Genomic DNA, 23,243 nt, shown 5'->3' on the forward strand with positions numbered 1-23,243 from the left:
ATAAGTTCAATATCATCCCTTTCTCATTTTTTTATCGTATTCTTCCTTTGTCATTCCATATTCCCCCCTTTTGGAGAGTACTAAGACTTGAATCTATGTCGATCTGCCTATAGATGTTTTTCATATTCATCTTTGACGTCTTTCACATTATCAATGACCCTTACTCGCTTTGCGGTAATTCTTCTGTACCAAGGATAACAAAATTCCCAACTCGCGATGGTGACACTTAGTGTAACTGGCACATATAGTCCCTTGAGCTTAATTTACTTATATTGCTTTCTTTACGGAGGCGTCTTCCTGAATGATCTTTAAAGGTTATTCTTCTGTCGTCTTTTCTATTATCGCTGAAACGGAATATGAAATTCTCATGATGTCGACCATTATTAAATCACTCAGTCTCTAATTCATGTTTAGTTTATCTTGTTCACCAGCCCATACAGATTTCTATTATTCTGAGGTATAACTTTTTCTTCTGGTAGTCACATTGGAGTTACGAACTTATTTCTCATAATGAGGATATGACTTTGTGGCTATACTCTTTTATTATCTCTAAGCATGTCACCTCTCGTATTTTCCTTCACTTGACTATAGACTTTGTAATACTGTCATTTTTTATCTACTATTGTCATCCATGTATCACGTCTTACTCATAATGCTTCATTATCCCTCTTCGTACTTCCCTGCTAATATTTCTATCTATCACTTTATTCTGAAAATTCGAACAAAATATTCTTTTACTTTCAGCTTCCCTTGCTCCATCTATTTGCTCTTCGAATTTTCAAATATTCTTTCTCTACTAGGGACGGGATCCATACTAAAGTAATATTTATCCCTTCCGAGATTCCGGTGCACGTCTTTGTAGTACTCATATCTAGCTGTACTATTTTAAAGTGCACCATCTTGGTATCTCACAAGGAGGTCCATTAGTACCTTTGTAATATCCTTCAGAAATGTCAACTAACGCAAACCATCCATTCATTATTTTGGGTTACTCTAACCCCAGCCGGATCCTGCTATCCTGCCCTTTTCTTAAACCATATCCGTTAGCTCCCATAGGGCATGACTAAGATAGGTGTGGTCGATTGTATGTACATCTATTACTATTGAAGGTAATTCAAAATGCTTATATCTCCCTTCTCGAATGGTAAATAATGATAATCTTTATTAATTGGGTACCTCGTACCATTCTTCACATTGCTTATTTTACTTACTGCCACTCGTGTCTAACTCCCGATTCCGTTATTCCTTTTTACCGTAAGAGTGGAAAATTATTCTTTCCTAAAAGCTCCTTATCAAGAATCGTACACCTTTTAGTACACGCATGATCTGCTGAAGACCTCACATTTACTCATCATAAGCAAGATGCAAAATCGAGTTCCTCTAACTCAATACTTCCATATCTATATCTCTTATCTATCGTCTTTATGAATGTAGGCATAATCTTATTACGAATAAAATAGAAGTTCGGAATCTGAATTCTTAGTGAGCTCTACCACACGATCTAGTGCAAGAAGAAAGAATGGCAGTCCTAAATGCCCTATAGCCTCCTGCTTATTAGTGTGGTGCACAACACACCCATAAACAAGACTCTACTAGACACGGCTTGTAGACTCCCTAGGAAAGAACTGCTTTGATACTACTTCTGTCACGCTCCGAACCTTGGGGACGAGATCGGCACCCGGTGCCTCACCTATCCTTGCATATCAGCTTGCGACCAAGGAACTCTGAACATGTGATGTCATACTTTGGCCATGGGCCACATTGCAAGAAAACTGCAAATGCTGACTAAATATCATTATAAAGCTAGGCCAACAAGACCGTCATAATTATTGTAGCTGACAAACCAACCAAATACACATACCAGGCCTACAAGCCCAACATGCTGCACTAACTGATAAAATATATCTACAAGCCTCTACAGGTGGATATACTGTGATTGGAATAGTCCCCGACCTACTCATAACATATATACACATATACACAAGATGTACATAAAGCTCTAGACCCAGTAACTCCGAAAGGCATGGAGTTCATCGATCAAGCTGAACTCGGGCAACACTTAATGAGGAGGCCTACCCATCTATCTGTTTGAACCTGCACGCATGAAATGTAGCGCCCCCAGAAAAGGGACGTCAGTACGAAATAATGTATCGAGTATGTAAGGCAATATACTGAAAGCTGAAACTGATCTGATAATATAATAAGTGCAAGTAGCTAGAAGTCAAAGATAATCTGAAGATATGCTTGTCTGCTGATATTGACTCAACCCTCTCAATATAGTAAGTAAAATAGAAGTTCGGCCCTATAAGGCTCGGTATATATATATATATATATATATATATATATATATATATATATATATATATATATATAATTGCTCTGTCGTAGTAGGCTCGCTCATATGCGCTCGGCCATACTAGGCTCTGTATCTCAACCAACTGGGCTTTCTCATAGGCGCTCAGCCACAATAGGCTCGGTATATAACTTACCATCTGATAAGAGGTTGCCCAATAGAGGCCTGCCCATCGATTATAGCTCGATGGTAATGAAATACTTTTAATACTGTATATATATAAACTTTCTGCTCTCTTGACCGGAAGAAGAAAATACTCAACTGAATATGCAGTCCTGATAAGAAGAATATGGTAACTTACAAAACTAGGAAAATATATGTGATTTGCGAGACTAGCAAAATATACGTAAATTTCGGGATATGAATATTTCTTTATGTCTCGTTATCAAACTTGTGTAATTACGAGATTATGCTAAAATGAAAAAAAAGCTTAGACTTAACATACCCGGAGTAAGGAAAAACCAGTATGATGTTCTTGAAAAAGATTACATCGTACTCCCTTAAAACCGCAAAATTTTATGTTGCTAAATCTTGTTGGAATTATTTGGTTAAGAAGAATTGCTAAACGTTTTCCCCTTCCAATTGTAATGCTTTGGTGTTGAGAATATTAGAAAATGAATTTGCATCTGATTGATATGACTTTGAGAATGGATTTTGGAGAGTTATCAAAATAATAACGTTTTCTCCTCCACTTTCTAATTGAAATCTCTTTGATAATTGAATGTCTTGGAAAGTGTAGTAAAGGTGTGACTATATGCCACCTAATAAGAATGAATCTTAGTCATTTCTTTGTAATGTATCTGACTGCCATATTTTGGGAGTGAAATTTATTGATCTTTATCCACTTATTAGTTAATTAGGTAATATTTCGTTACCCAAAAATTAACCAATTACCCGCATAATTAAGAATTGTCTCAAATTACCTAAATTCTACTTATTTTAAATATATTTTATGCATTTTACTATTATGGTCATATGGTACCTTTCATGGTACTAGTCCATAAATACCGGGTATAATAGCTCGGATAGTAATTTTTTCTCCAAAATGACAACTTTCGACGAAACTCATTTTCTTCGATTTGCTTACCCTTCACCTTCAAGAACTTACTTATCCCTTGTTTAACATAGCATAATACTTATAATTTCAAAATAATCTCATTTTCGAGCTTACGTCGATTAACTTATGACGAAACTTTAACGTACAAAAATGTGGGATACAATATCTCATTTCCGAGATTTCATCAATTTATTTATGGCATACTTTCACGCACATAAATATGGGGTGTAACACAAATCGAGACATACATTTAATATAGAGAATATTTATGTAGCTTATCTTCAATTGTAACCATAGAAAACCTAAATTATCACTTCTGGTGATCATAGGCATATACCACTTCTGGTGGTTAACAAAATATAGTTACAATGAGATATATGAAATATAACCACTTCTGGTGATTGTATATTTCTTGCAAACTCTACTAGAGTTTAAGTTGATCTAATAATGTTATCCATATTCTTCAAAATGACATAAATAAGATATATTATACTAAACATCATTATTAAATCATAACTTTTATTTATGTATAACAATTACATAATCATACCATCTATTACAAACAACAAAAATTAAAATATTTACATTTCTACAGATTCACCACCGATCACATGACTTGTTTCTCCATCTAGGAGTGCAAGGTAATCAGCTACATCCAAATGCATGAAGTCTAAATTATCTTCAGAAATAAAATTTGCTTCATCATTTTTCTCTGTCTTCTTTAGGGAAAAAATTCTGAACATAGCAGAATTATACTCACTTATAGATTTAAAATCTTGTAGCCTTAGATAAGTCCAAACATAACGTGCCTGTGGAAGAACGATCATCTTCAGGTGGTCATATCTATCTTTCAAATTATTCCACAATATGACTGGATCTTTAACAATAAGATATTCCATTTTCAGGCCCTCATCAAGGTAATGGCATCGGAATATAATTGCTTTTGGCACGGTCTTGGTTTGATGCCTGATTTTTATCCTTGATGGTGTCTGCCAGACCCATCGCATCAAGATGAATTTCAGCATCAAGCACCCAAGACATGTAGTTTTTGCCCGATATATCCAGGGCTACAAATTCAAGTTTAGAAAGATCTGACATTATATAGAAAAAGAAAATTTGTACCTCAGATAATTTCAAAGTATTTTCTCGAGATGGCAAAGTCTCGTGTTGATACCGTGTTATAAAATAAAGGCTATAAAGTAAAGACAAGTATATAGAGAAACTGATATATTATTCAACTTCAACTAATGTACATAATAAACTGAAATCTCCTCTATTTATAGAAGAAATGAAGCCGCTATGTAAGCTGCTACTGCAAGCTGTTGTGTAAGTTGCTACTGTACCAGATATAGATAATATTCAACTGGGGGTAATGTTTATCCATAACAGAGTACCGAAAGGATAAGCTTATTGTACCAGGTATGAATAATCTTCTACCCGGGTAATGTTTATCCATAACGGAGTATCGAAAGAATAAGCTTATTGTATCAGGTGTGGATAATCTTCTACCGGGGGTAATGTTTATCCATAACGGAGTATCGAAATGATAAGCTTATTGTATCCGGGATGGATAATCTTCCATCGGGGGTAATATTTATCCATAACGAAGTATCGAAGGGATAAACTTATTATACCCGGTATGGATAATCTTCTACCTTGGGTAATATTTATCCATAACCGAGTACCGAAGTGATAAGCTTCTTCAGGAGGCTTATTTCCAATAGAGTACTAAATAGATAAACATATTTACGGCGGAGTCTCATATGGATAAGCTTCTTTAGGGAGCTTATTTATAATAGAGTACTAAATGAACATCCATAATATAATATATTTATAACAAAAGATAATATTTTTTTTTATGGCTCTACTATTTTTAAGAAAATAAGAACTTTATACTTTACATTATGGTTGTTAAATTATCTTAGTATAAAATTACAATTTTATGCGTCTTTTGAAAAGACATTGAAAGTTAATCAAGTAGAATTTAAATCAAGAAAAAATAAAAATAATCCAGATAATAAAACAATGTCTAATTCCAATTTCATGTAATAAATTAATTAAACATTTGTATAGCGTAGTCTAGTTGGTTAGCTATCTGATTATTTTTTCTTCTTTAATTTAATATAAATAAACCAAAGGAAAAGGAGTTCAAATGGGGGGTTTATGATTCAGCTGCAAACTCTAGTGTGGAAACTGTAATTTACCCTTTCTTTTTCCTCAACAAAGGCGCATTAGGTTTTAGACCAGAGCTTGTTGCGTTGGACATGGAGGTACCGGCAGAGATGGCGAAGGCCGAAAGCGGTGAGTCATCAACCATAAGGATATATGTAGGAGGTTTAGGCGAAAGTGTAACGGCGGAGGATTTGAAGAAGACATTCTCAACACCACAACTTGGAAAAGTGGAATCTATGGACATCGTTCGAACCAAAGGCCGCAGCTTTGCTTACTTGGATTTACTTCCTTCTTCCGATAAATCCTTAGCCAAGCTTTTCAGCACGGTATAAATATCTCTCGATTTCAATCTTTATTTTAGCTGTTTTTCTTAGTAACTCAGCTAACTTTTTGCTGTGCTCTAAGGTGTATGGTAAATTGCTTGCTTTTATTAGATAAAGAGTTTAAGTTCTATGAAAATATTTTACAGAGGTCATTTCAAAGATAATTGGACGGTAGTCTATATTGATGGGTAGCCTAGAGTAAGTGGCAAATAGCTTGCTATAACAGGTTAAATTACACTGCTAGTGTAAAAAATTCAATGCACTGTCCGTGTATATAACTTAAATTCTTAGATAAATAGGTGCTGTGCAAGACAACAACAAGCCCAGTGTAATCCCACAAGTGATATGGGGAGGGTAGTATTTTTTAGTGCTTACTGTTGTCTATTGTATAAGGGTTTTCATATGTGTAATTTATATAATCACGTTGAACTTGCAGCAATAGCCAACACTCTACATAATTGTATTATCTTGATGCTTATTGGCCGTAATTCAATTTGATCTGCAGTATAATGGATGCATGTGGAAAGGTGGAAGACTTAGAATAGAGAAGGCAAAGGAGCATTTTTTCCTTCGTTTGAAACGTGAGTGGGAAGAAGATGCTGCACTTGCCACTACTTCTGCCCATCTTCCCGATACAGAAGAAGATGCCCATCTTGCCACTACTGCAGCTGAAATGATAAACTCCCTTAGATATCAGAAGAAAGGGTCCAAGATGGACGAAATGCAGCTTCGGATGTACTTCCCTAAGTTAGGAAAGGTAAATCCTTATTTCCCTGTGCTTGGTTATGACATGCTTCCTGGATGCAATTATTCTTGAATTACATATGGTGGGAAAGATGACTTGGATATTCATGCTTTACATTTGAATGCTCTCTCATTTAGTAAGGCTATGCCTCTTTTATGTCAAAAATCATGCTTCTGGAATCTCTTTGTACAGTTAAAATCAGTGCCTTTTAGAGGAACTGGCAAGCACAAATACAGTTTTCAGCGAGTGGACGTTCCTTCATTACCTATCCATTTTTGTGATTGTGAAGAGCACTCTGGTCCTCCTCATACAACCAAGCAAAAATCATTTGTTGATTATGACTCAAAGAATGTTGGAATCGATGAGAAAGAGCTGAACATTATGAACTCAGTGTTGAACAAAATTTTTGAGCGAGAGAACTACTCTGAGCAGGCTCCTAGGGGTTTTAAATCATCTAAGGTAGTTCGAGGCTCAAAAGTTACAGTTGATCATTTGAAGAATGATAAGAATCTAATCAACCAAGAAATGGAAGATGGTGATAACCTCATTCTCAATGTGGTGGCTGGTGCAAATGATAGAACCACTGTGTTAAAAGATCCAACACAGGAAGCAATGAAAGCTAATGAGAATTTTGTCGACCAAGAAATGGACGAAGATGATGATAACCTTATTATAAATGTAGTGGCTGGTGCAAATGATAAAACCACTATGTTCAAAGATCCAACCCAGGAAGCAATCGCAGCTCTTCAGGTTCATATTCTGTTATGTTCTACATTTGCGTTCCCTACACTTTCTAAACAAGGTATTAGTATCTCAGTTTTCTTGTTCCTTTTGTGCGTGCATGTTTGCCCCCAGAATTTGCTATCCAAGGAATCACGACTTGCTACAGATAAACAAAGGCAAGGAAGGAAGATGTCTTCCAACAGAAAGAGAAAAGCACCTGCAGAAGATGAAGATGGCGAGGCACATACTTTGCCATCTAAACCTGAAGCAAAGAGAAAAGCACCTTCAGAAAATAGTAGTGCCACATTGCCAAAGAAGTCTCCATGGAAAGATCTCGTTAGTGCAAGTAGTGGTGCTACGTTCAGTGTATCGGATATTCTGCCAAGTGCTATTCCTGGTAAAGAGATGCAGTCTGGCTCTGAAGGTGTTAGTGTGTCCTTCTCTGACAAAAAAGATGAGAAAGTATCAGATCAGTATGACAAAAAAGATCACATTAGCGCGAGTAGTGGTTCTGCATTCAGTGTATCAGGTACTCTGCCAAGTGCTATTCCTGGTAAAGAGATGCGGTCTGGCTCTGAAGGTGTTAGTGTGTCCTTCTCTGACAAAAAAGATGAGAAAGTATCAGATCAGCATGACAAAAAAGATCTCGTTAGAGCAAGTAGTGGTGCTATGTTCAGTGTATCAGATGTTCTGCCAAGTGCTATTCCTGGTAAAGAGATGCAGTCTGGCTCTGAATGTGTTGGCGAGAAAGATGAGAAAGTATCAGATCAGCATGAAGAGCTGGGTAAAGTTGCTGAAGATGCAACTGACAATGTTGATGGCCCTGTGGATCTTTATGCCAGAGGTGCTGCATGGCGACAAAAATTATCGTGGACACAGTTGGTTCGTGATACCACCAGTTCTTTTAGCATTTCACAGGTTTTGCCTGGTCTAAGTTATCCAAAATCAGAGTTGGCAGTGATGGGAGTGACTGTAAAGGTTCAAAAATGTAGCAGCACGGGTAAAAGCGATTTCCAAGATACTTCTACATCTGAGGAAGGGACCAAAGCTGATGCTCTCAGTGTCCCTGGAACTAGCAGTGGGGGTACCATAGTAGAGGAGCAGAAGAATGTTCATCTCAGTAAAGAGCTTCCACATCTGGATAATTATCAGCAGAAAGGAGAAGTAATGAATGAAGCCTTGGCTCCAACTCCTGAAAAGAAACACCTATCTGCATCAAAACAAGCATTTGTAGGAGATACTAGCTTCAGCGATACTTGTTCTTTCATGAGGAGTGCTGCTTCAATGAAAGAGTGGACAAAAACAAAAGCAGCACTGAGTGGGTCACTCAAGAAGAAGGCTAACGAGAAAAAGTAGTGGAGATTTCAGAATAGCTTCTTGTAAGATGTGACTGCTTCAAGTTACGTAGACGATGCATTAGGTGCGTAATTCTAATTTCAAGTCAGTTGTCCTATTCTTGAAGCTACAGTTTTCCATTTTAAGTTTATATATGGATGTTCTTTTGTCTGTAGCCTGTGTTGCATTGTAGTATGCTTATGGAAAGTTATAAAGAGAAGATGCCGCGTATTTCGAAAAGCAGAGATATCAAGATATCAGAGCGTTTGGTAAATGATTGTTCCTTTGGCACCAGTCTTATGAAGGCCGCATGCAAAAAGTCATTGCGGGTGCTAAACTGTGGCAGCTCTTATAATATGTCAAGCGAAGTACTAAATACCATAGCACTATGAGATTCCTTTGATTTTTGTCATATGCCTAAAACATAGAATATACAGATTTTGGTTGTTGATCTCAAACTTTTATTTGAGTGGACAGAGCAGAAATTTTGAGAAGCTGTCATATGACTTTGGATTGAAGAGACTGCAGAATTCTGTAATTGAGCCTGTATAGCCATCTCGGGAAGGCAATGTTTTAGTCTGTATAGCCATCTCGGGAAGGCAATGTGTGTGTGTGTTTTATTTTTTTAAGAGAAATGTTGGATGAATAATTCTTGACCAACAAAATGTTGAAGACTTGAGAAAAGACTAGTAACAGCTGAACGTCTCACCTGAATGCCAAAATTGTTGAATTTGTGTAATCCCACTTTGTTTTTGTTTTTTTATTATTTAAATTTATAAAATTTGTATAATCACTTAATTATAACTTTAGTACATTCTCTCATGTGTGAGCCTGATCTTTTTTCATTTGCAAACACGTGATTTTTTTATTTTTGGATAAAGGGTGATTGTGAGACTCCAATTGATGGTTGTGACTTGTGAGTCTTGATACCAGGAGCTCTACGTAAAATATTCTTATTTGGGGTGTGAGGGTGACGAGGGAGGAATAGTTGTGCCCAAGTGATCTCTCGTTTATTAGTTATTACTAGGATTATTTTTTTTTATAAGTGAGGGATTTTGTTTTTAACCATAGTTTGGATGGTATACTTTAGGAACAACTGAGTTCTGAATTAGTCGAGCCAATGAGTTTTGCATATCAGATGGTTATACCCAAAAATAAGAACTTTTATTTCATGATCAGACCAAGAGTAGTTTCATGAAGTGAAATATTTACACAAGTAACCTATTTTCTCTGCTTCCCTCTCCAATGTAGAGCAAACTTCAATTCAAGTAAGATAGATCGAGTCCAAACTTTAGTCAACAAGAGTATCAATCAGTTTCCTTCCCTTGGTCTCTATTGGGAAGAACAGAACACATGTTGCTGATAAAACAAGAACTGCTTCAAAAAATATGATTGCAGCCATTTGATGAGAATCCCTTATTAATTGCACAGCTATGATTGGAGAAATCATCGCCCCTATTCTTCCCAGAGAACTTGCCACTCCAATACCAGTTGACCTTACACTCGTTGGATATATCTGCATAATGAAGAATATTATATTGACAAACAAAATTCTCTAAACAGACGTTTAAAAAGCTTAGATTCTTATAGTTAGGCGACCCGGTGCACAAAGCATCCCGCATTGACGGAGGGTACAAGGAAGCGCCACACCCCAAGGGGTTTGATGTACTCGTGATTTATAGGTCACATGGAGACAACTTTACCGTTGCTCTAAGGCACCCCTTCAGTCGACATCTTAATATATGCACAACAAAAAGTGTGCTGAATTGCATTATGCTAAGGGGCGAGGGTTACCTCTCGACAGTAGACAGATGAGATGTCGAAGTTTGCTGTGATTAACATACGTGCCCCGAATAGTAAAGTCGTAGTTAAAGACTCGTGAAGCCGAGACATAAGAAGCGGTAAAAGGAAGAGGATGCAGAAGATATACATAAGTGCCATAGTAAATTTCCGACCACCTTTCTCCACCATTATAGCTGATATAAGAAGCCCAGGAATCTCTGAAAGTAGAAAAAAAAAGCAAATAACTGAATGATTAGTCGTATGTATGAAATGCTAAGTTGCTCCGGATCTAGAGGTCGGATCCTTCGAAATGTAAATTCTAAGATTCGGAGATATGAATCCTAGTACGGATACGGGTGCGGGGATGCGGCTAACAATAATTCTAAAAAAAAAATCTCCTAAGTCTGAAAAATTTGTGAATATTTACGTATAGCTTGTAAAGTATAAATTTCTTTTTAATTTTCAAGTTGTAGATAAGCAAATTATTTCCTAGATAAGATATGCTATTTTCTTCAAATTAACCCTAGTTTTGGTTATGATTTCGGGAATCAAATTGTATATCGTCTCGAGTTTTTCCATCCGTCATGGTCAAAGTACCCAAAACTATTTGACCAAATCCAGTACGGATCCCATACTCACACCCATACTAGTGTCGCGTCGACACGGATACGACACCTAAACTGCCGTGTTTGAGCAACTTAGATGAAATGAAGGAAAAACAACATTGTTTTTACCTGCAAGACTAGTGATGAGCACATTCCTATAGAGGCTCTGATCATTGTTCATATACAAAGCAACTGATGAATGTCTACTTTGTTCACTGCTAAACTGTGAGGTTAGCAATATAATGCCATAATATGAGAATGTATTTCCAATGAAAACCACCCATATGAGGAGGGTATTTCTTCGTAACGAGGGGGACAAAAGCATCAGTAGCGATGAGAAGCCTGAGTTAAAACTTGAGGTTTTGTTTTCTCCAGGGGAAAGCAATTCCTCATTCAGGTCAGTCACTTCATCAGAAACAAGCATTCCAGGGGGAAGTTCTGTCTTATTGACCTCAGCTATTTTCCTCAAAATATCATACGCGTCGTTTATTCTACCTTTGGCACATAGATACCTTGGAGATTCTACTGTAAAAATGTACAAGAAAAGTGCTGCAAATGATGGTATTGATGATAAAGCCAGTAACCATCTCCAACCTAATGTTGGCATAATCACCTGCAACAGAAACCAGGAGAATGCCATAAGTTTTTTCAAGCGTTACTTTCTTTGTTTTTTCACAAACAACTTCATGGATTAGCAGATGGGGAGCCATGTGATCTATATGTTAGGGGTTCGAGCCGTGGAAGCAACCACTAATGCTTGCAGTAGGTTAGATATGCCTTGTGCACCGGGCTGCCCCTTTTTCCAACGGTAAAGTTGTCTCCATGTGACCTATAGGTCAGAGGTTCGAGCCGTGGAAGCAGCTACTAATGCTTGCATTAGGGTTGACTGTCTATATCACACTCCTTGGGGTACGGCCCTTCCGGGACCTTGCGTGAATGCAGGCTGCACCAGGCTGCCCCTTTCCAACTTCATGGATTAGCACACTGAGTACAGGTAAGCATATGGTTAAGTCATATGTATTCCCGCTTTAATTTTTAACTGCTAAACTTGAATTGCTTCATCTGGTGTAAACATCGGGTGCAGGTAAGTATTTATCTAACGAAATGTTGGCTACTATAAGAGTATAGATTAAGGGGAGCACAAGCAGCGGATGTACCATTGCTAATAAAGCCTCAAGTATTGTTCCAATTGTCCAATACGCGTAATAGATAATCATCCACATGCCCCTATTTTTTGAAGGAACAAATTCTAGAAGCCAAGATCCGTATACATAACCTCCGCCTACGCCAAATCCAACCATCATACGTAGAGCGAGAAACCAAATATAATTTGGACAAAATGTAGTCAGTACTGCAGGCACAGCAGTCACTATTGCAATTCTCAGAAGACCATTCCTGGTTAAGAAAAATGAAAATAGATGGTCATTCAAAATGAAGTGGTGTGCCAAATTAAACCAAAGATAATGATTTTGTTATCTTCTCCTCAACATCCTTAATTTGTTGATTAATACCCTTAAATTTTCACTTAAGGGAGTGTTTAGTGTGAAAAATACTTTCAATTTTTTCATGTTTGGTTGGTTGAATATTCACTCTAGGAAAATAAGTTCCTTAAAAATGAGGAAACATTCCAAGTTGATTGTCTCCTCCCCACCCCCAACACCCTCACCCCACACCCACCCCCTCACTCCCACCCCTATCTAGAACCCGGCCCACCCATAAGCCCATCCAATCACATTTGTTCCACTCCTACTCTAAGTAATGTGTACGCAGACCTTACCGCTATCTTGTGAAGGTAGAGAGACTGTTTCCGATAGACCATCAGCTCGAGAAAAACTTTTCTCTAGCATGTTTGAAAAAGACCAAATATAAGAAAATAAGTAAGAAAATCACTTATCTTTTGAGAAACATTTTCTACGAAAAATATTTTCTTTTATACCAAACACACCAAAAAGTATGAACTTATGCTAGCTCAGCTGAGCTATTGCTAGACTCAATCATCCCACAACTGATTATTTTTTTGGGAAACATCCCAGATCCCAAAATAATAAACTAAACCAAAGTACAAACTTCTCCACTTTTATGCTTGTTCAAATTTATTCATCATGATAGATAAGGAGACAAACACCAATAACAAATTGGTAGTGTGTACGTAACCTTACTCCTACCTTGAGAAGGTAGAGATGCTCCTTCCGATATACTCTCGGCTCAAGTAAAAATGAAAAAAGAAGGATAAATAAGGAGAAAATAGGCTTGCCTTCTTCCATAATTGTCAGTGATAAAGCCCCAATAATAACATCCAATGAGCATACCAGCAAAAATAACAGTTGTTATAAGACTTTCTTGAGTAGGAGAAAGTTCCCACTCTGACCTTAGCACTGGTCCTATAAATGAGAGAATCATAATTTCAAAAGCTTCAGCCATGGAACCAAGACCAGCATAACACAAAACCAAATACTGGAATTTCCCAAAACCAAGTGATGTGAGTGCTTCATCCACTGTATATACATCCTGCTCCTCTTGCCGTGCCATCTCCGTCTAGTGATGATTGGAGTTCAGAGTTAACCTTCCACACAAGGTAGGAATAAGCTACTTACTTGAGTGAGTCGAAGCAAAATTAAAATTGAATCCATCTATATTAGCAATATTTAATAACAAACTGACGTGCTACATTCCATTATATTATATAGTATTCCATATATGAAAGTTAAAAGTTGCTGCAATCATATAGTTTTCTGATACATAAAATAAGCTGAAAATTTGTTTAGTATTGGATGAATGATTCATGCTGCATAATGTCACAGATATTTTTTAATGGGGTGAAGAAAGCGCATTTGCACCTACCACTAAACTCATTTAGCTCCAAAATTTACGGGCACTAAACAAATGATCGTTTGGTAATTTCTACATCTGTTTATATTGATACAATTTAAGAGAAGATTTAAAGATATGAATACTGATTAAGCACATGTTGAAAACATTTAGCATCATATTTTAACTTTGTGGTATGTAAATTTGAATAAAAATTTCAGACGATCTATAAAGGAAAAATAGAACAATTTTTTTAGATTAGACGAATACTATACTGCTGATTTGAAAATTTAAAACAACTGTGTGAGTTTTCCAAGGGGAGAAGGAGAAACAAAGTGTAAATAAAAGATAAAAATCATATTTGGTCCTTTTCACTTATATTCTCTGAAAAGGTCCTGAGATTTTTATTCAATAGAGAAAAAAATCACTTTTCATCATGCAACTTTTAGACATGAAAAGTCATTCCGGTTTCAGTCCGCCAAACTTAATGCATATATAAGAAAGTTGACTTCATGATTTAATGTATATATTTGCCAAATCACGTATTGGATTTGAAAAAAGAGTGGAAATGTTATTGTGTAGATGAGTTACCATTCTTGATTTTCTGATTTTGGTGTAGAATAACCATCTCAAATGTATCCTGATTTGTTAACTGCTAAAGTTTGGGCTGAATTTTCAGGGGCCAATAGCTCATTAGAAGCAAACGCTGCTTAAAACCTCGTCTACAGACTTCAGTTTGTCAATTTAATATGCTTTATTATGCAGCTCTATCCGTTCGACGACGGAAGCTATCCATCTGGTGAGGAGGCTAGTGGAGGGAGAGTAAGAAGGACTTGCATACGGTGTTTATTGACCTTAAAAAGGGCGTACAATAAAATTCCGAAGGAGATTCTGTGGAGGTTAGCGGCGCCCCGGTAGCGCACGCTAGGATGATTAAGGGTGCCATCAAATGGCTGCAATCATATTTTTTGAAGCAGTTCTTGTTTTATCAGCAGCCAGTGTTCTGCTCTTCTCAATAGAGACTAAGGGTAGGGAACTAATTGATAATCTTGTTGTCTAAAGTTTGGACTTATTTCATTGTACTTGTATTGAAGTTTTCTCTCCACAGTGGAGAGGAAAAGAAATGTAAATAAGTTGGTATCATTCTCAATTACTTGTGTCAGATTGGTCGAGCTGCTGATGCATTAGATGTGCTATTTTTAGATGCGAAGCACCCTTTTTCCATTCATAGAGACATCCAATCGTCAAAAAATAAAAGGGCTATCATGGATCCGAAGCACCCATTTTCCCTTTAATAAAGAGATTCGATCGTTAAAATAGATTAAAAAAACTACTCTCTCCGTCTCATATTATCTGTCGCGCTTTCTAAAACTAGTTATTTTATATAATTTGTCATTTTAGAAGTTCAAGATAAAATTAGTTATTTTTTTCTCATTTTACACTTAGTAGTAATTGTTCTTGAAGATGGAGATGACACATAAATAGAATAAATATTTTATAAAGATAGATAATATCTTAAGACATAAATAAGTATAAAATAATCAAAAGTTCCTTCTAATTAATGTTTCTTAAGGGTTGTGTAAAAGAAAAATATGACATATAATTTGAGACGGAGGAAGTATCATGGATCAAGATCCAAACGGATCAACTTCGTTAGAAAGTACTACCCAAGGGAAGGAAAAAAGAAAAATTGACACCTGATGGCAATTCATAAGGGGAATTGGCAAATTTTTAGCCTTATATTAGATTTTGGCAAAAGTAGCCTCAAATAATTAGCATTTTATAGCCAAATCCTAAAAACTACCCTATTTTATTATTTATTCTCCTAACCGTTTGCTGCTCTCCCTCTTATTGTTCGCTGGTTCCCCTCCCCCTTCTTGTTCACTGCCTTGCTGCCTCCTCCATTCCCTCCCTCCCTCCCTATTCCAAATGAGATTAAAATGGTGGATTAACTCTACCATTGGTTTACTCAGTATTACCCATCAAGTTCAGAGGAGCGAAGCTTTAATATAGAGCGATAAATTAATATGTGCATACAGTTCTTCGAGGTTCAAACATACATATATATATATACATATATATATATATGTATGTATTCATAAGAAATTATATATTATACATTGGTATATGCAGGAAGGAAAGTAATTTTTGATATACATTTTAACATACACCAAGAAGGATAATAAATTTGTGATATATATTTTGATATACACGTTTTATTATGTATTATACAGTGTGATATACAAATAATATAATTAATTTTTTGTGATACACTTGGATACAAAGATAATAATAAATTATAGACAACTATCGAAGGAAAATAAATTTTTGATATACACAAAGAAGAAAAATAAAGTTATAATGTATATATTGGTATACACGTTATTTAACATGTTATACATTATGATATACAAAAAATAAAATTTATTTGTGTTATACACTTGGATATACACTATGATATACAAACTATATTTATAATTTTTAATGCTTGTGAGAAATAATTTAAAAACCTAGAAAAAAGATTGTAGAGATTTGGGAAAAAATCTTGAAATATTTTTGAATTCTAACAAAAGAAAAGAAAAGCCTATTTTTAGGGTAATGGTTGGACCATTAGAAGAGAGAGAAGATCATTAAATGTTAAATTTAGGTTACGTGTGCTAAATGCTAAAAGATAGGCTATTTTCTGCCAATTATTGGACTAAATTGTTATGCAATGCCAAATCATCAGGAAAAAATTACTTCGAAATCAAGAATAATAAATAAAATAAAATTTTATATCAAAACGACTTCCCCCTTTGGCTTCATTCCCACCATGGCCTCCTCCACCTCCACCACTTCTCCCTTTTAAATCATTTCTTGATTTAAACATGTCTTTTTCGTATTTTGTCGTTTATTATTTTACAACTTGCCCTTGATATATGCTAGTATTAAGTTTTTATTTTATGTTATTTGCACATATTTTTTGAAAAATCATAAAACATTTCATAGCATCAAAGTTGTCATTATTTGTGTCATAGATTCCATTAATATTCAGCACTCCGAAATTGACCTCACTTAGATTATTATACTTTTCCATTTTTCCTAAATTCTTTGTTTTCAACACATGTCATTCGTTTCTTATCTCCTCCTCTCTCTATTTTTTGTTTCCCACTCGGTGTTCGTTACCCACATTGGTGTCTGACTAGATTTAGATTCGTGCCGAAAAATCCCACATTGGAATATAAAACGTTCCCTAACAAAGGCGACTCCATACCCAGGGGCTCGAACTTGAGACCTCTAGTTAAGGATAAGGAGTACTTACCATTCCACCACCAAGCCTTGTCGGTCCTCCTCTCTCTTTCTTTCTCTCTTTCTCTCACGTTCTACCCAATCCTTTCTTTTTGTCACCATTTATTTGTCTCGAGTATGAGTTTGGAATCGGTTCATTTTATATGATTGTAAATTGTAATTATACACTGAATTTAAAATGTTAATTTAGTTTAAATATTATAGCTATTCGAAAAAAAAGGAAACGATTAACATGATAGTATGATACTCACTTCATTTCAATTTTTGTAAGGTTCATTTCATTTAAATAGTTAGTATATGTTTGTATATAAGTACTGAAATTAAAAATAAAAAGTTGATGTAGTAATAGCAATTTTTATTAAAATGACTAAAATACCTTTAGAATATGAATATTTATAAAAATATAAATAAAAGAGTATCTTTACAAATAGAAGAAAAAACAATTGAAATAAAATGGATGGAGTTACGAGTTTTATTTTGGAAGAGTATTTTGAGAATAAAAATTATATTATGGATAAATTAATAAAAAATTTGGTTAAAGTAAAAAATCACAATTTTGAATCCTTTCCCACGAGCTTTCCACTTAACTTACTTGATGACTCGAATCCACAACAACAGTTAAAGTTGGAGAGTACTTACTAAAGTAAATACTTATTCGAACTCTATATTTACCTCATACTTATAAGTGCATGACAAATATTCTCAAATAAATTCCTCTCACTTAATTATGATTAATAAATTATATATTTTTACCTAATAAAATTACTTAATTATTAGTAAATTAGGTATAAACAAGTGATGTGAGTAAGTTTTTGGCAACGGGTTTGACCCAAGAGGAGTACCGGGAATCTAGGAACCGTCGATTTGGCTGTCATTTCCTCCTTAAGTAGTTAGGATCTATGTATTTTGCCAAATAAAATGGATTTATAAAAGAACAAACATTTCACCTTCAATTTGCTTTATTCCTTGGATTCATTGACCAAAATTTTGCGATGGCACTGCAACAGCAGCAAGAGGATGAAGATCATGAACTAGTGTACACACTGGATGAAGCACTTACATCATTGGGTTTTGGCAAATTCCAATATTTGGTGTTGGTTTATGCGGGTCTTGGATCTATGGTTGACGCTGTTGAAGTTATGATTCTTTCTTTTATTGGACCAGCTCTTAAATCTCAGTGGGGACTTTCTTCTACCCAAGAAAGTCTTATTACTACTGTTGTATTTTCTGGAATGCTCATTGGTGCTTACTTTTGGGGTCTTGTTGCTGACAACTATGGCAGAAGGCAAGCCTTTTTTCCTTTTCTCAGTATTTTTGCCCCTTCCCCCTACCTGCGCATAGCGGGAGTTTGGTGCACCGGGCTGTGTTTTTTATGGCTTGTTTCAATTAGACATAGTGAAAAGTTTGTGTTTTTCTTACTCTTTTTTTCAAAAATGTACCATAATATTTTTGTGGCTTTAACACTTTTGAAACTCGTGATTTTTGACATTTATGCGGCTATAAAAGCTTCTCATTAAAAGTATAATCAAAAGTTTTGAGTTAATTGATTTGGAACGGACTGATAATAAATTGGAATAGAGGGAATATTATAAACATAGGCGGACCCAAGATTTGAAAGTCGCAGGTGCACTTTTGGATTCAACTAAAATTAGGGTGTCCACTACTAATATATTACTATTTTCTAAGGACATATAGATGTATATATGAAATATTTGCCGAATTTTATGGGTGCCGGTGACCCCCTCTGTATAGCATAGGTCCGCCTCTGATTATAAAGGGCTATGTGGCTAGTAAATAATCATATTGTGAGTGATTATAGTTGTAGCCTGTAGGTCAGTCAACTTGAACCTGATCAGTTTCTTAAATGCCTTAAATGTTTTCTCAAGCTTTTCTTTACTGCTATTGTTATTGTTGATGAATTTGGTTACCAAATGCAATATTTATTTTATGAACGAGAAATCCATACGGGACCAACCGCACCGCCTTTGAAACTGGGGATGATGGACCACTCCTCTATTCTTCTCCATATAAATACCAGGCTTAGTTCGTATGACGTAGGGCTCGAACATGTGACCTAAGTCACAAGTCCCTCAATTTTTGCCACTTGAGCTAATCCGTGGTTATTAAATGCAATACTTAGTTGTTCAATAAATGATAGATGCATTTGCTCAATAGTTCTTTGGTTTAAGTTTGTCATATCTGTGCACTGAAAATGATTATCCACTTTCATTTTCCATCACCAGGAAGGGTCTTCTGACTGTGGCAATAGTGACTACCATATCTGCATTTCTGAGTTCCTTTTCTCCAAACTATATATCACTGCTCATTCTTCGTATGCTGGTCGGAATTGGTCTGGGTGGTGGGCCTGTATATGGATCTTGGTTTCTTGAATTTGTGCCTTCTAAAAACAGGGGCACATGGATGGTTATCTATTCAACTTTTTGGACAATTGGAACAATACTTGAGGCTTTATTGGCAATGGTACATCCTTAATTTGCTTGTGATATGCACTGCTTATCTGAAGAAATCATTCTCCTCTTCTCAGGATTTTGCACAAGATTATCATTTTATCTACACTCACCTGGTCCCCTTTGTTAATTCGTGCCAACTCAGATGAGCTTAAGTTAGGATGGATTAGCTGGTCAAACTATCCATCTTTTTTACTTTCTTGAAATTAGCTTTCCCTGAGGTCCACGTGCAGATTTTAAAGGATGACTAGAAGTCTATCATCCAAATGTGGAAGGTGCTGTATGTGTAAATGATGTCTTTAGGATAAGGGATGTCTGAGTAACGATTCTCAAATACGTGAAGGAACACGTATATAAGTGAATAAGATCCGCTTTTTGCTTATAGTTAACAAGAAAAGAGTATTTTGTTTTTTCCAATTTATAATTTTTAAAAGTGATATTTTTATGCAAATTCTTTTTCTTTATAAATTAAAAACATGTCCATCTTTGTTTGCATTCTTTTGAAGGGTAAGCATGATCTGAAAAGTGGTGTGTATGTATATGTATACACACTGAACAAACACACTTCTTTCTGTTTGATTTCTTGTGAATATTTTCTTATAACAGTTTTCTACTTCTACCTCTATTTCCAGTTCTCTAAGAAGTTTCTAGTATAATTGTACTCTATATCTCAAAATAAATAAGCACATGTTTTTCACCCAATTGTGTCGGCACTTGTCAGCACAATGCTTTCCTCCCCAAAAAAACCATGTCTTAAATCTTCGCCAAGAAAAACTAATTCAAATAAAGGATCAGGGAGGGATTGAGGAGAAAAGTTTCACTGACTAACCTATAAGATTTCTCCTAAATTTGGTCTGACTGCCCTAGCTCGAGGAGCTCGACCAGAACATAGATGACTGTATGAGGACATCAGGTCATCGACCTGATAAGTTGTGGTTGATCACTTTCTCCCACAATTTGCTGTGGTTTTTTATTGTTGACAGAGCTGTAGAGCTCCCATCAATTAGTGATAAATGAGAAACTATGAAAACAAAGTAGAGTATGCATCTCATACTGTTTGTGCTCAGGTAAACGTTGGAAAACTTATTGCTACTTTGCTTGGTCTTTCTTGCAGATTATCATGCCAAGCCTAGGTTGGAGGTGGTTACTGGCTTTATCCTCTATTCCATCATTTGCAGCACTTTTCTTGTACACTTTTACAGTAGAGTCTCCTAGATATCTATGTGCCAAAGGTAGAATAAGCGATGCACATGATATCTTGAGGAGAATAGCTATTGTCAATAAGACAAAACTTCCCCCTGGAATTCTTGTTACTGATCAAGTGACTCATGAGCTGAATGAGGAATTGCTTTCCCCTGGAAAAAACAAAACCTCCAATTTTAAAACAGGATTGTCATCATTTCTAATGCTTTTATCCCCAAGGCTACGACGAATTACCCTCCTCACGTGGGTGGTTTATTTCGGGAATTCATTTTCCTATTATGGCATTATATTGCTGACATCACAGTTAAGCGCTGGCGAAAATAGATGCTTCTCAGTTGCTTTGAACGCAAAAAAGCACACGGGCCTCTATAGAGATGTGTTCATCACTAGCCTTGCTGGTACTTCTGTTTTCATTTTTTGTGTAAAATTGCAATTCAGTTATTTCCTCTCAGTTCGCATTGGCTTGAATGCAATTTGTAAATCTAAGTTACCCTTTGTCTTTCAGAACTTCCTGGGCTTCTTTTTTCAGTCTTAGTGGTGGAAAAAGTTGGTCGAAAATTTTCAATGGCACTGATGTACGTCTTAGGCTTCCTATTCCTTTTTCCGCTTGTTGTACCTCAGAATGAGGTTCTAAGTACAGTATTGCTATTCGGAGCTCGTATATGGGTCATAGGAACCTTCACCCTTGCTGGTGTCTATTGTCCAGAGGTGAGTGTCACTCTTTTCCATCTTGAAGCACTCCTAGTGTAATTCATCGTCTGACTCATTCCATTTCTTGACATGAACACTTATTTTGATCTCTTTTCTGCAGATTTATCCAACCTCAGTGAGAACGACTGGTTATGGAGTTGCGAGTTCTGTGGGGAGAATTGCAGGGATGGTCTCTCCTTTAGTTGCAGTGCAATTGGTTAGAGGTTGCCATCAAATGGCTGCAATCATTTTATTTGAAGTGGTTTTAATTTTATCAGCAATTAGTGTTCTGCTCTTTCCAGTTGAGACCAAGGGACGTGAACTTGTTGATCATGTCTCTTTGTAGAAAGTTGCATACCAATTAGTATTTGTATTAATGTGCTCTCCACATTGGAGAGAAATGGGCTTATCTATTACAGCTGCAGCACTCTTAAGTTATATTGGTACTTTATTCATGTTGAATTTCGTGTTAAATCATTAATACACTATCAATGTATATAAGTTAAACCCGCTATTTATTATTTAAAATACCCATTATCTCAATCCGACTCTGTGGTGAAATTTCAGATTGGGAGCCTTAGCGTAACTGGTACATAAATACACTGCATACAATTGACTCTTGTGATCTAGTCCTTCCTGGACCTCGCACATAGCGGAAGTTTAGTGCATCAGGCTGCCCTTTTAGTGGTGAAATCTCAAGATCCACTGATGATCCTCTTCCATGTTCTTTATTTAAGAAAGTGTTGATCCTATTTTCCTACGAAACTGCAGATAACAGCACTTCACCAATATGATTCAAGAGCAAATAAGGCACACATCTGTATGGGCCTTAGTAGATAGAGCAATTGTGTAATTCATGCAAGATAGCCGAAGTAGATACTAATAAGATTTATCACTTAATAGTTTACGAGTGACACTACCTTAGTGATATTAATGAAAAAGAAATTACAAATATACACAAAGAATAAAGAATATTAAGAAAGATACGACCATATAACATGTTTGTACTTTTTAAATAAAGTTAATGCAATTACAAATTATATGTATTTTTTTTTAAATTGTGATCCTTTGGAGGGACAAGCAATGACCAATTTGGTCTTGAATTCGAATATTAGTTCAGTGATGACCCAAAAGGTCATCACTAGTTTTAGAAATAAATTCTGTCTTCCGAGGCCTTAAAACCTCCTTTTTACTTAACCTCGATTTGTGTACGCAACCCGGGCGTGTAGCCGGAAAGCAATTATGTGAAAATCTGTGAAAAATGATAAAATTTGCCTTTAAAATGAATTTAAGTTGACTTCGGTCAACATTTTGGGTAAACAGACCCGAACCCGTGATTTGACGGTCCGGAGGGTCCGTAGGAAAATATGGGACTGGGGTGTATGCCCGAACCTTGGGTCCAATTCCGAGGTCCCAAGCCCGAGAAATAAATTTTTAAAGAAAATTATTTTCTGGAATATATATGAGTTTTGGGAAATGGAATATGTTTGGAAGTTGATGGTATCGGGCTCCTATTTTGGTTCCGGAGCCCGGTACAGGTCTTATATGTGATTTAAGCCAAACACGTAAAATTTGGTAAGAAACGGAGGTCAAATGACGTGAATCGGACCCTCGGTTGTGAAATTTGGAACTTAAGTGTTCTTGAGATTTTTCTTTGATTTTGATATTAAATTCGTTGTTAAAGGTGTTAG

At 36.0% G+C, this 23,243-nt stretch overlaps 3 protein-coding genes across 3 annotated transcripts; 2 read left to right on the forward strand and 1 right to left on the reverse strand.

Moving 5' to 3' along the window:
- The first annotated feature begins 5,569 nt into the window (after positions 1–5,569).
- Positions 5,570–9,018, forward strand: LOC104246239 (protein REPRESSOR OF SILENCING 3). Its single transcript, XM_009802008.2, has 5 exons — positions 5,570–5,908; positions 6,411–6,662; positions 6,843–7,400; positions 7,506–8,793; positions 8,885–9,018. Exons 1-4 carry the CDS (start codon positions 5,675–5,677, stop codon positions 8,727–8,729), a joined length of 2,268 nt encoding a protein of 755 aa, XP_009800310.1. The 5' UTR covers positions 5,570–5,674; the 3' UTR covers positions 8,730–8,793; positions 8,885–9,018.
- Positions 9,019–9,850: 832 nt separating this feature from the next.
- On the reverse strand, positions 9,851–15,142 carry LOC104246240 (organic cation/carnitine transporter 7-like). The gene is made up of 6 exons (XM_009802009.2): positions 14,495–15,142; positions 13,350–13,658; positions 12,253–12,490; positions 11,225–11,708; positions 10,503–10,708; positions 9,851–10,224 (listed from the first exon to the last, which is right to left on the reverse strand). The coding sequence occupies exons 2-6, from the start codon at positions 13,622–13,624 to the stop codon at positions 10,000–10,002; spliced, it is 1,428 nt and encodes a 475-aa protein (XP_009800311.1). The 5' UTR covers positions 13,625–13,658; positions 14,495–15,142; the 3' UTR covers positions 9,851–9,999.
- A 2,933-nt stretch (positions 15,143–18,075) lies between these two features.
- Positions 18,076–22,095, forward strand: LOC104246241 (organic cation/carnitine transporter 7). Its single transcript, XM_009802010.2, has 5 exons — positions 18,076–18,476; positions 19,435–19,672; positions 20,774–21,260; positions 21,368–21,570; positions 21,674–22,095. Exons 1-5 carry the CDS (start codon positions 18,184–18,186, stop codon positions 21,896–21,898), a joined length of 1,446 nt encoding a protein of 481 aa, XP_009800312.1. The 5' UTR covers positions 18,076–18,183; the 3' UTR covers positions 21,899–22,095.
- The last annotated feature ends 1,148 nt before the right edge of the window (positions 22,096–23,243 follow it).

This window comes from Nicotiana sylvestris, chromosome 7 (assembly GCF_000393655.2).
Source record: "Nicotiana sylvestris chromosome 7, ASM39365v2, whole genome shotgun sequence".
Classification (NCBI taxonomy): Eukaryota; Viridiplantae; Streptophyta; class Magnoliopsida; order Solanales; family Solanaceae; genus Nicotiana; species Nicotiana sylvestris.